At 41.9% G+C, this 12990-nt stretch overlaps 1 protein-coding gene across 1 annotated transcript in view; it reads right to left on the bottom strand.

Annotated features, from left to right (window-relative positions):
- Nucleotides 1-12712, bottom strand: part of ehd3 (EH-domain containing 3) — a 28190-nt gene extending 15478 nt beyond the window's left edge. The window contains exons 1-3 of the mRNA XM_049589591.1: nucleotides 11512-12712; nucleotides 2834-3010; nucleotides 2111-2208 (exon numbers count right to left, since the gene is read on the bottom strand). Of these exons, the coding sequence (XP_049445548.1) occupies nucleotides 2111-2208; nucleotides 2834-3010; nucleotides 11512-11738 (502 nt within the window). The 5' untranslated portion in view covers nucleotides 11739-12712. The remainder of the gene's footprint in view (nucleotides 1-2110; nucleotides 2209-2833; nucleotides 3011-11511) is intronic.
- Between the last annotated feature and the right edge of the window lie 278 nt (nucleotides 12713-12990).

The following is a 12990-nucleotide window of genomic DNA, read 5'->3' on the forward strand; positions in this document are numbered from 1 at the left end:
TGTAGCAACCAGTAGCCCTGTCCTTGCAGCAGGCGAATGACTCTTAAAATGACTTTTTACACTTAAAATCAGCAGTAAAAGCTTCTAAACCAACATCTTTACAAGTGGACATGTTCCAGCAGGAATATGATCCAAAATCAGGGAGAAATTAACAACACCAGCAACCAAGATTACATAATTTCCTAATGTTAGCATGTAGCTACATGTAGCAGTGTACATAATGTAAAAACTTGCAGCAGAGTGCAGTAGAGTGCCTGGAGCCAATGACCATATCAAGAGATGTCTGTCATTACCGACTGAAAACACTGGAGACAGTATTCAGAACGGTCTGAAGCCTGAGGTTTTTGCTCACAGGGATTACTTTTACATACATTTACCTCATAATTTGAATCTTGGCTGCATTTAATACAACCATCCAACATTCTAATATTGTACATATGACAGAAAAAAAAGGAAAAGCATAATAGGTCCCCTTAATTCCTTCAACATACAAAACCTACTTCTATTTTGTGGCAGTGTGCATTCAGTGATTAATGTACTGTGGTGAAGACCATTACCAAGAGTTTTGGTAGAAGAGACACAATCAGTATGGGCCGTATTTAGCATAAGAAACCTCTAGACAGTGCAAAATTAAGACTGGAGTACAAACAAGGGGAGAGAGTGGACAGACAGAAGAATGGAGGGAGTAAAAATGGACAGTGAAAGAGTGGGTGAATGTGGGACAGACTAAATTATAGCTGTCTTTCATTATCTGAGCTCTTTTGTTCATGTTAGCAGTTGGTATGGCAATACCACTGTTCAGCGCTGGGAATGCCAGCCATGCCAGACACATATCAAACTGTAAGAAAGCCCTGAGGAATTCTTGTGAGCCTTTCACACCTAAACTTCTCTTCAGTCTCTGCGTTCAGTTCAACACCACGGTTGAGATCTGTCCAGTTCACATCTTAAAATGTAGATAAGAAGTACATTAAGGATTAAAGAGCTTTTTGTTTTTTTCTGTTTTGCTTTACTTGCAAAAAATGTCTAGTTTTATAAAATTCCCATGAGCTGACTTTGGTATTCAGAGATAAGCACCAATGGATAAGCAAAGAGCAGTATGCCCTAGAGATGAATGAGTTTTTGTGTAAACAGATGGGATGTTGGATGTTGTTTGTTGACCATAAAAGTTTAAAAGGATAGTCTAGATTTTTTGAAGTGAGGTTGTATAAGGTATTTATGCATAGTTAGTTCATAGCTTACAGTAGATGGTGGTCAGCACGCCCCTAGTTTAGAGAAATAGGCAGTAGTGCCACCATGGAAGCTGAGCAATGTACTGCTGCGGATGAGTCAACAACAAAACTTATTTTTGCCAACTAAAAGTCCGACCTGAAAAAATCAATATCAGTTTAAGGGTGCTTTCAGACCTAGAGTTGTCTCCTTTGGTCTGAATCAGGGACTAATTTTGTCACAAAGTTGTATAATTGCCGAGTTGGTTTGTATTCTAACGGCAGCATTTACAAGCGGACCAGATCAAATGCCTTGTGTGAGAAAGCTGCTCTTGATTGGTCAGAATTTCCATGTGGGAAAAATCCGGGAAGTAAACAAAACTTTGAAGAAGAGTACACTTGCAAGATAAATGTGGCACTTTCTAATGTCACAATGGAGGGACAACTACGCAGGTTGATTTTAGCGCTGCTCATCGTGGACTATATTGCTGTCATTGTTCATTTTAGTCAAACCATACAGTTTCAAAATCTGGACCATCCCTTTAACACACGAAAAAGCAAATGTACATCAAAATGAGTACTGAACTTTACAGTGTTCAAAATATGTGCATGCATTTGTGTGTGTCTTGTGTATGTGTGTATAAGAGAGCACATTCAGAGCTCATCTTTTTGTCGCTGCTTCCTGTTCTTTGAAATGAATGAAGCATAATCCTCCTGATAGCTAAAAGCTAAAATAAACACACGCGTACACATCCAAAGGAAATGCTGACATTGTGGTTCAGAGTTCAGTGGGACTAGAGGGGGGCTGCAGCTGAATGGGTCCAGTGAACGAATACTGACACACACATACACACACACACTCATTACCATAAACAGAGGGAGATAAAAGAGTGTGTGTGTCTTACCTCGACTGATTCTCTGTTTCTCTCCTGACAGAATTCCTGGTGTGTCAATCACACTGATGCTTTCCAGCACTGGGTTTGGGAGCTGGGCACACACAAACCTAGAACACACACACAAGGAAAGGAAAGAAGGAGAGGAGAGGAGAGTTAAAAGAAACTGGACAGAAGTGTAAAACGTTTAAACAACAAACATCATCCTACACCAGACCTCTGCCTCCCTCTCTCCTCCTTCTCCTCTATCTCTCCGTCTCCAGCTGTATAAATACTAACAGGTTAGCGGTCGTCCTCACTGTGAACCCCGCTAATCCCCACTGATAGTCAGCGATTCCTCTGTCTCCTTTCAGCAGCGGTGGGCCCTCACAGCAAGGACACTACCGTGAGAGTAAAGCGTTTTTGGCACTTTTTGTTTTTCCAGAAGGATGACTCTGCAAAGACGACTGGCTGTCTGTCTCTCCGTCTCTCCCTGTCTGTCTCTCACACACAGACAGCCATTAAAAGAGAAAAGCCTGACCAGTGAGCAGAGGGAAATTCAATCACGCAGGAATGTAGAGCTGTAGCGTGGACTCTCTTTCTCACTCTCCCTTGATTTTCCACTAGTTTCCCCGTGCGTCCACACACTCCACCTTGGTACACCACTCTGTGTTTTCACTACACACACCTCCACAGGTATCTGACAGCTTCTCCCATCAGTGCATATCATCTGGCGTTTCGTGAAAGTGTGTTTACCTGTTGAGGAAGGCGTTTCCGAACGCGTTCAGCTTTCTGAAGGGCTTCTTGGGGTCAACCACCAAAGCGTTACCGGGGATGACTCCCTCTGTGTCGCCGTGCATCACCGCGATGAAGGAATCCGTGGTGGGTTCAGGGCCGATCCGCATTCCGGGAAAATCCTGCTCCAGCAGGTAGCTGTAGGGGAGATAGTATTACATGGCGTTACAGAAAACAAGACGAGATGTTTTTGATAATGATAATAAGTAATAGTGCAGAGGGCATTGTGTAGATAGCATACTATGAGGCGACAAGAGTATATAATACAACTTCATAAGATAACAGCATGTATTACTTTGACTTTTTTAAAGCCCCCACCCCCCACCTAAAAATGTAATTTTCTTTTGTTTATGTCCCCTAAAATGTCTGACCTTGACTATACTGACTTCTTATCTGTGCAAAGTTTGTTACTTTCCTCTACAGAAGGGGGCGACATCTGTGACCACCTCTAAAATCTCAGTTTCAAGCAAGCTAGATTAGGTGCGTAAGCAAATCGCTGTCTAATACTGTTGACCAGGAAGAGACTTTGACACTAAACCGACAAATAAACCTGAAACCTCCAGCGCAGAGCGGACTTGTCAGTACAGAGAGCAGTTAGCATTAGCATAGTGAAAGTTTTGACAGTAGACATGTTAGAGTGTGCAGTTTCTGGATATAAACAGGACCCATGTGAACACACTGTACCATCATAGCAGATATTACTAGGGTTTCACAACCATTAATGCTGAGTCAGCCGCTGCCATTTAGCCTACATGCTAACAAGCTAAAAAACAACATAAACATATAAAAGATGCTAACTAACGCTTAGCATTCTGATACGACTGCTAGTCACCGATTTTGGTGCACAACAGCACCATCTGACTCCGACTCTGACTGAAGCTCAAATATGTACGGCTGAATCTCTCCCATGTTTCTTCGAAAGGTAACGTTGGTTATCTTGCTGTGCACTGCTCTAGCCGTAGCTAGACCTTTATCCACACCTAATTTTAAGTGAAATTAAAAAGCAAAACCTTCTGGTGGGCAGGGTGGAGGCCAGATCCAGAGTCTCTCGCCCCTTTTTAGAGTTTTTAAAAACTTTTTATGTGGGAAAACCTTGTTAAACAAATATTAATCACAGCAGAGTATTTTACACACTTAAAACATATCTTGTCTTAGAGTTAAATTATGTTTCTGTAAATGCATGTACAAGTTCTCCAACCATGGGTTACTGAGTCAACCCCTTACGCAACTGCTTGTAGTTGACCTTCCATCATTTCTATCATTCCAATGAGTTGACTGAATCCCCACGGTCAACTTCAGGCAGCAGGGCAGATGTGCGTTACATCTGCAGGCTCTAATTTGAAAGAAGCACTGCGAGGCCTTTTGGTCAGGATGATAAGAAACTATTCAAAAATCAACAGAAACCAGGTCTGTCTTGAATTAGAAGCTGCTGGAACGAAAAATGGGGGAATTTGACATCATCCTGGGCTGGATAGCTGCTGAGCACAAAGTAAACCACTGCTCCAAATTCAGCAGCATTAAGTTTGAAACAAGTTTGTTTTGTGGTTAGATAAGACAGAGATGGAGGTGTTTGGCCAAAAGTGGGGTTAAATGAGCGAAAACCTGTTGCAGGAGAGATGGTGAGGTATTCAGACCCAAGAGCATGGTGACTACTATCAGGAGAAGATGACAGCATCACACTCTGGGAACGACATGCTAGATAAACAGATAAAAGTGGGCACAATAACAGAGAAGAAAGCATAGCTATCAGCTACAGCTGGAAATTTAGGCCTCACTTAAGTGTTCCTACAGGAAAAGTCAACTTAGAAGCATCAAAATTCTTTTTGGAGTTGCTAAATATGTTTAAAATTAAGAATACTCAGATTGAACTAGGAAGCTGAATCTGTACAAGAATTTGGTTGAGCTCTACCATTGCTGAGAAAAGGAGTGGTCATATACACCACCCTGCCAGGCGCTTGTTTTGCTGACAGATGATGAAAAACAGCTGAATGAGGTGAGAAAGGTTAAAACAAGATGGACAACCACATGTTAAAGTTTATGCATGTATGGGTTGTGACTGGGCACATTTTTTTTTAGCAGACCTATAAACTCAAATTAGTGAATGTTTTCTTCTGCAAATGGGTGTTCGAGTTACAACTGATGCAAACTTTTGACCTCATCTTTAACCGTTGCTATGGCAACACAGCTGACTTAGATCTCATATGTTTGAGGTGTGAAAGGTTGAATGCTTATCTGTTAATTCAGTGACATCACTCATCCCAGCGATGTGGGTGCAGGCCGTAAAATGGAGATTTAGGCAAAAGATTTACAGCTAAAGGGCCATAAATTCAAGATGTGAGTGTGGGATGTGTATGCATTTTAACTGCTACCAGATGTAAACACAGCTCACTTATACATCTTCTCCACAAACACACACACACCTTGTCAGAGGAGTCAGCAGTGCCTGGTAGAGCCATCTCTCTGCACATGTGTCTGTGTAGCGTGTCTGTGGAGAGAGGTTGTGCAATGCGTGTGTACAAGTAGACTGTATGTTTGATATCCTAAAGATACTGTGTGTGAATGTGTGTGCAATTCATCATCTCACATCATGCTATTTCATTTATCAGGGCTTGACAGTAACAGTTGCCAGGTTGGTTGCATCAGTGACAGATGCTTTTTAATATATAGGCTATAAAAAATAGGGAGGCTAACAACAAAACATGCACTGCAGAGTAAATAAATTTTTAATATTTGCTGCAATAGTGATATTTAAATACTGCCGTTACAGTCAAAACCGGACCAGCCAACGCTGCATGTGTATTGGTGCATTCACTCGCATGCGCACAAGCATCTGTTTTAGGGCCCTGACCCACCAAGCTGACATTCTGCTGTTGGTCAATGTTGGGCCATTGTTGAGCCTTTGTTGCCTTTTTTTTGTAATTTAACCAGAAAAACCTCTTGAGATTAAAATCTCTTGCTCAAGAGTGTTCTGGTTGAGACAGGCAGCAACAGACAGACAACGTAGACAAAAAAAAAAAAAAAAAATACAGAATAAAAATGTACAGCTCTAAAACAAGAAATATAAAACACAAAATAAGATCACTACAAAGAAAAGCCAAAAAGTATGTTAATGTATACAAGAAGCGATTCGTAAAAACGCAAAAAATGGCAACTATACATGATTACAAAGATGAGAGAAGATACACTGTGACATCGGCATACAAAAGTTTGTGTACAAAAATCCTGCAACAGTGCTTTGAAACTGCCGAGAGGAACCAATGAGTGCATCTTTAAGTCCCTCTGCAGAAGATTCCACATAAAAGCAGCTGCTTACGAGGCACTCTTGCCAAACTCTATACGTATCCTCGGTACAGACACTAAAAACATGCTCTGAGAATGGAGAGCAGAGCCACTTTCAATTTTAGTACACACATAAATATGTTGGAAGTAGGCCAAGAATAGCTTTGTAAACATGAGAACGCCAGTGAAGACTTATACGAAATTGTAAAGAGAGCCAGCTAACCCAAGCATACAGGACACAGTGATGAGTTAGTGGCTTACAGTTGGTAATGAATTGAATGAGTTATATTTGTGCTAGTTGGCCGTAGTCTTTGCGGTGTGTTTAGGTGCCACCTTTTGGCTGAGGCATAGGCAACATGAGGCGATGCAACAGTCGGCCTTTGTTGCCACTGGTTCTTTGATGTTGATCTGGTGTGTCTGAACCTTTAGAGATAATGCCAAAGTAAATTAATTTAGTTTAACTGTGGGGTGAAAAGTCTGGCTCACCGTCAGCATCACAAATATGAAAAGTGAGTCAACTGACAAAGAACCAGATAAACCTGAAAGAAAAACAAGAAGTAAATTTGTGAAGTCTTGGGAGGGTAAGTATCCTGGCATTTTGGAGCTGGATGGAAAATTATTCTTCAAGGCATGTACGACACACCTTGATAAGTAACGTATCTAGTTCACTGATTAACTGATAAAACTTCCGATGCAAATTCTGTGAAGTATCAGAGAAAACACAATGGATTTTGTTTGCTTACTGTAATAAAAGCTCTTATTCGTTTGAGTCACATTTTCATTATTAAGCTCCAGTATCTTAATTACACAAAATATAAGGTGACAAAAATGCCCACCACATTTTCACTTTCGACAACCATAAGCTGATGCCTGGTTGCCAGCTTGGTAACCACTTTCAGAAATTTGCGTTGAGCCCTGTTGATCACATTCTGTGCAGTATGTTGTCAGTGGCACTTTTAAGATGATAAGTTATCTGTCCAATCCAGTTGATTCAGCATCCTCTAAAACTCCTAAATTCACTTAATTAATCAAAATCAGCCCCCTGAGAGTTGAAATATGGCTACATGTAGTTTAAACAGCCTTTTTGACATTTTGAAAATATCAGAAATGGATTCTGCATCTTTAGTAACCCCCAAAACCACTCCAATACTGTCCAAATCCACCAAGCATTTGCTGAAATATAGTCTACATAGGTGGTTATGCTAATCAATGCTAGCGATGCTAATTTCCCAACATATTCAAGTTAGCATCCAGGAAATGCTGGGCACACATTCTGTACATTTCTAGCATAAAACTTTGGGGAACTCAACATTTCCAGGTTCACACAGTTGGCAAGTAGACTCTCTGGAAGGCTGGAGTCTGATTTGAGGTACAGTGACAAATTTAGGCCAGAGCAAGTGTAATTTTCAAGATAGAAAAGTCAACTTGGACTCAATTTGAAGCCTGTCAACTTGGGCAGTTCTCTAAGTGAGGCAGTGATAGCAAAGTGATGAAACATGATCATTTTAAATTAGAATCTGTCAAACGGACAGTAATTTTTTTGGTTATTGGGGGATGTTGTGCGTGATATTTTGAAATAAAATGGCAGCAAGCCCCAGAATCTTAATCTGCTACTTTCCCCTTTGTGTCAGGATACTACTTGCCAACTTTCATACTTGTATGGCTATTTATGTCATCGTAGCACCCTAATATTTGCATCATTTTGCCAGAAACATGTCCAAAAAAGGGGGTTTTGGGCCCCTTGAGACCACTCGGCCACGAGTTGTGGGTGCTTGTTATCAACTTGTGATTGCCCAAGGTATAGGCTAACGGGAAATAATTGTGGGGAAAAAAGGTAGCAGGACTGGACCTGACTCCCGGCCTATGAGACCTATGAGATGAAACTGAAAATTCAAAGGTACTTGCTTCACCAACCCATGACCTCACAGTGACATCATATAACGTTTAAAGCACTGACGCACATTAAAATCTACCTGTGAGCAGAGAAAATAGAAGACTATGACTAGACTAAATATACTTCCTGTCATCCCAGCCAATGTGTCCTGTCACCTTGAAGGAGAAGTTGGGTTCTGTGGATGATTCACTCTCTGAAAGACTCAGAGTGTGAAATTTGCAGCAAAAAAGAAAAATCGATAAATTTCAGCCCTGAAATGAAGACAGGCTCAGATTACTGACCTCTGAATAACCGCGAGAGACTACATTACCCTCCACCAACATCTCTCGCCTCTCTATCCATCTTCTCTTCCTCTGACAGACATTCATTCACATTTTATCACTTTCCTATTTCACACCAAGTCAAACACGATTTAAATAAACATCACTATTGGAGCTTTTCCAACCTGCACTGCTCCCACATTTAAAGTCTGGGGCCCTGTGATGCGAAATGAAAGAGATGCTGACCGAGGGTTACTCAGCAGTTTGTGCATTCTGCATCTTAGTGTTACAATGCCGGTGGTGTGCTGTGGGGGGGTCAGGCTGCTGACTGGTGGGTGTTGTTGGTGAGAAAGAGAAACAAAAAGCCAGGGAGAGAGGGAGAATCAGTGAGAGACAGAGGAGGAAGATGTCTGCACTGTCCTGTCTTGTAGCAGGAAGTCACTAACAGCATCCTCTCTCTGGCTTTCAAAGGCTTACTCCACTAATTACCCACTACGCTCTGTAAGCCAATGTGAGTGTGTGTTTATGAGTTTGTGTGTGTGTTTGTGAGGGGCATGTCGTTAGTAGCAGTCCTGCAGTTCAAAAGAGGCCCAACACCCTGCTGCTGATAATCTCCTGCTGTCACACATAAACACATACACCAACACCAGAGCACACAACTCTGTAGAAACACTATTTTTATACTAAGTTTTATGCTAAATCTGAATTTGTTCATAATAAGGCACCCTTGTCCAGAATAATTTTAAATGGCTGAAGCACTATCGGTCATACCCTGGTAACAAAGAGTACTTAAGGTACTGATAAGCAAGCAAACACTGCTTTTCGCTTTTATCTAAATAAAGATAACTTGTATTAAAGGGACAGTTCACCCTTAAATCAAATATAAAACAGCCAAGATTTTCCAGCTATCTTAGCTGAATTTAGCCCTGACTCGGTTTCATGAAAGCAGAGGCACATGGAAGATTTACTCCAGACCTGCTCCAGACCAGGCTAGATTAATCCTTGTGGCTTATCTGCTGGAAACCAGTGTGTTTTTTCTGTGATTTTATGTTTGTATTTTGCCTTACTGATACTAGCTTGCATTGAAATACCACAGGTACATATGACCACTCAGTTAAGTATTCAATCATTCATTTCTGTAACCGCTTATCCTGTTAGGGGTTGCGGGGGGCTGGAGCCTATCCCAGCTGACATTGAGCGAGAGGCAGGGTACGCCCTGGACAGGTCGCCAGACTGACGTGCATGTCTTCGGACTGTGGGAGGAAGCTGGAGTACCTGGATAAAACCCACACTGACATGGGGAGAACATGCAGCTCTGCACAGAAGGGCTCTCTCACCCCAGGTACAAATACCCCACCCCAGGTTAGAACCAGAAACCCTCTTGCTGTGAGGCAACAGTGCTAACCACTGCTCCACCGTGCCACCCACTAAGTTAAGTACTATTATTATTTTTATAATTATTCCTGTGATAGTCATTGGCACTGTTATATTGTGTTTATGAAGACTGATGTTCATATTGTTGTCAGACAGGCATGCCCAAATCCATCCTGGGGGCCAATTGTGACTTGCAGATGGCTTTGAAACGGCTCTTGGCTTGTCTTCTAAAATATACTCTAAGTGGCCTCCCACACAACTAGGGTTGCGACGGTATTAGATTTTCACGGTATGATAACCGCCTAAGAAAACATCACGGTTCCACGTAATCATAGCATTACTTAATATATATTACTATCAGTGAGAATGACCCTTAAAGGAATGAAAACAGAAGGGTTATTTTTAGTTAAACAAACATTTTATTATTATAATTGGATGTATGTGTAAAAAGTCTCTCCTTTTTGAATTACTAAAATAAAGGGGAGATTCTCCTTCCAGTTGCGTCATTTCTTCAATATCGTAGATAAGCAAATGTACACGGTATGATAACCGTCAACTGTTATATCACGATATACCCTGAAACCGGTGTATCGCTGCAACCCTACACACAGTATTGCTTGATCAAGCAAGTTCATGTTGCATTTCTCTGTTCACCTTGCGATGGCACAACTATCGTACAGTTTGTAGACATGCACCAACTAGGAACTATGCAGGTGGAGCTAATGTGTTTTCATAAAGACATGGTAAACAAGCAAGCAAGCAGTTAGCTAACAGCAGATAACTCCTGCGAGGTGTCCACAGCAAAAAAGCGTGACGTCGACAGCAAGGGCTGCCACTTTCAGGAGCAGTGAAAAGTTGAATAGTTTTAGTTGCATTTGTCTCATTTGTATGTTTTTAATAACCCATATGATGCAAGGCGCAGCTGGCCCTGAGGTCACTTTATCAAATGTGGCTCCCATTACAAAGAAGTTTGGACACCCCTGTTGTTTGAGGTTTTATGAATATATTATTACAGATGTTGAGATTATTAAAAGTTACTTATAAAGTTGCAAAGGTGTTTTCAGTTCAGCCAGTAATGAGGACAGTTTTTCAGCCTTTTCAAGTCATGTTTCCAGTTCCTTCACCACCTGAGGGTTACCCCAGCCAGGGCTTGTGACATCACTGATGCCTGCGCTCATTGTTGAGGTTTTTAAGTGGGTTTTTTGGGCGTTTTGAGCACCACAAGCTGAGTGCCATCTAGTTCCATTATATTAGAGAGAAGGCAGATATCTCTGCGGTCAATATTTCCAATTCTCAGCAACTCACACCCAAACAGAAGAGCTACAGGTGGGAGGAAAAATGTGTATTTTAGATTCAGGGGTGAACTGTCCCTTCAAGCATTAAAGGCTAATTCTTATCTCCACCAGATGAGGTTTTATGAGCTAGTAGGTCCTTATTACAAATCCTGATGTGTCTTATCATCCATACACACACATCAGGGAGGACTGCAGTGCCAGGCAGTGTGTGGGTGTGTGTGTTATGTTGGCTGTCATATAAACATTTTATGGATTCAGTAAAGCTTGTAGAGGTGTGGCTTCCTGCAGTTAGGCTGTGGGTGTATTTGTTTGGTTATCCTCCCTTTTTCCATATTGCTGATGGTTTACTATCCCATGAGCTCTTCTTCCTCTCTCTTCATAACAAACTGCCTAACTGGTGCAGCTCAGAGAGTGTAAAGTCAGTTTGGGTGTGTCATCCTCTCCCTGTCTATCTTTCTGGTGGCCTCATGTGTTGCATGTGACTCCCCTTTCCATATGAACCTCTTCATATATGTGTATGTGTGTTGTTCCCCTCACCGTATGAAGCTTGTCTTGCCGGTGGAGTACTGTCCCACCAGTAGGACCATGGGCTTGTTGTCAAAGTCTGCATCCTCCAGAGCCGGGGAGTGGAACTCGTGGAACTTGTAGCTCTCCTCCAGTGGCAGGAGTTTGGTTTTGTAGAGCTTCTTCAGTCCGTCACTGACGGTCTGAAAGACCTCTGGCTCCTTCTTCCTCCGGTCGTCGGTTCCAAGCCAACTGAACATGGCTGTTGGTTGCTTGTTAGGACTAGTGAAGCCTCTGATGGGTGTAACTGGTCGGAGATGCTGTTTTTGTCACTTTACTGACAGGTTATTGAGCTATCCTGAAAGGTCTGTGAATTTGGTATGTCCTTGAGATTTCTTTACATATACAATGGGAAGAGCTCCAAATTAAAACTATTAAAAAGTCAGATAAGCTGGAACTTAATTAAAAACAAATAACTTCAGATCCACCTTTAAATCCAAACAAAAATGACAGTTGGTGACATATACGCTCTAAAAATAATCTATATTGTTTTCAGCAGGTTATGTTTTACTGGAAATATTCTCAAAAACAGATCAAATCTCCTTAAAAGTTTTGTTTTATCTTAAATCAGTCTCAAGATAATATATGCAGATGAAATGAAGTCAGTCTGTCCTTCCACACTGATGGGTGGTGACTGTTGCTGTTAATAATATTAAGGTTTAGTTTCTTATATTCAGCACAGTTGAAGGTTATTTTGTGTCCATTAATATCTACAACAATATTAAAACCCAAATTTTTGTATGTATTATATCAGAAATTAAACCTGACCCTTCAAATGCACTCTCATCATCGAGTCCATCGGTCCTCCCCAGTCCAGGCCACTTGTGCTCCAGGGCCACAAAAACACAGCTTTCAATGAGTTTGTTGTTGTTTACCAGTCTATTTCGGTAAACAAACACTACCCAGAAAAAGCCTAAATCATTCCGCTCATGCACAACGTCACGTTACCGCTATTCAGTTTCGTCCAGCAGCTAGCGGAGGAATCCCAAAAATGATGCACCGAGCCGCTGTCACAGATCGACCCCCGTTATTGTTCACCCGCTCCCGCTCCTCTGCCCACCAAACTACCCGGATCTCCTCCGGAGCTGAAATTATTTCTGTCGTTTCGGTTTTAAAAAAATAAGAGTAGCCTGTTTAGCTAGCGGTTATTTTCTGTCACAGCGCGGCGCTGAGTGCAGCAGCAGCTGATGTCCTGCAGCTCAATTTAAATGCCGAGTTGAAGGAAACCCGACCCCGGCGGAAGTGCCCAACGCCTGGCAGCCCGACCCACCGAGGTCCCGCCCAGTGATGCTGGAGCTGAAGCAGAGCAGGAAGACGCCATGACGGTAGAGGAGAGATGGAGGGGCAGCCGTTAGACGACAGCGCGACACCTAACGGTTAATAACGGGTTTCAACGTTTATCAACAGTCCGACGGTTTGTCATACATATATATTTTATATATTAAAACAATA

Source organism: Epinephelus fuscoguttatus, linkage group LG11, assembly GCF_011397635.1.
Source record: "Epinephelus fuscoguttatus linkage group LG11, E.fuscoguttatus.final_Chr_v1".
NCBI classification, from domain to species: domain Eukaryota; kingdom Metazoa; phylum Chordata; class Actinopteri; order Perciformes; family Serranidae; genus Epinephelus; species Epinephelus fuscoguttatus.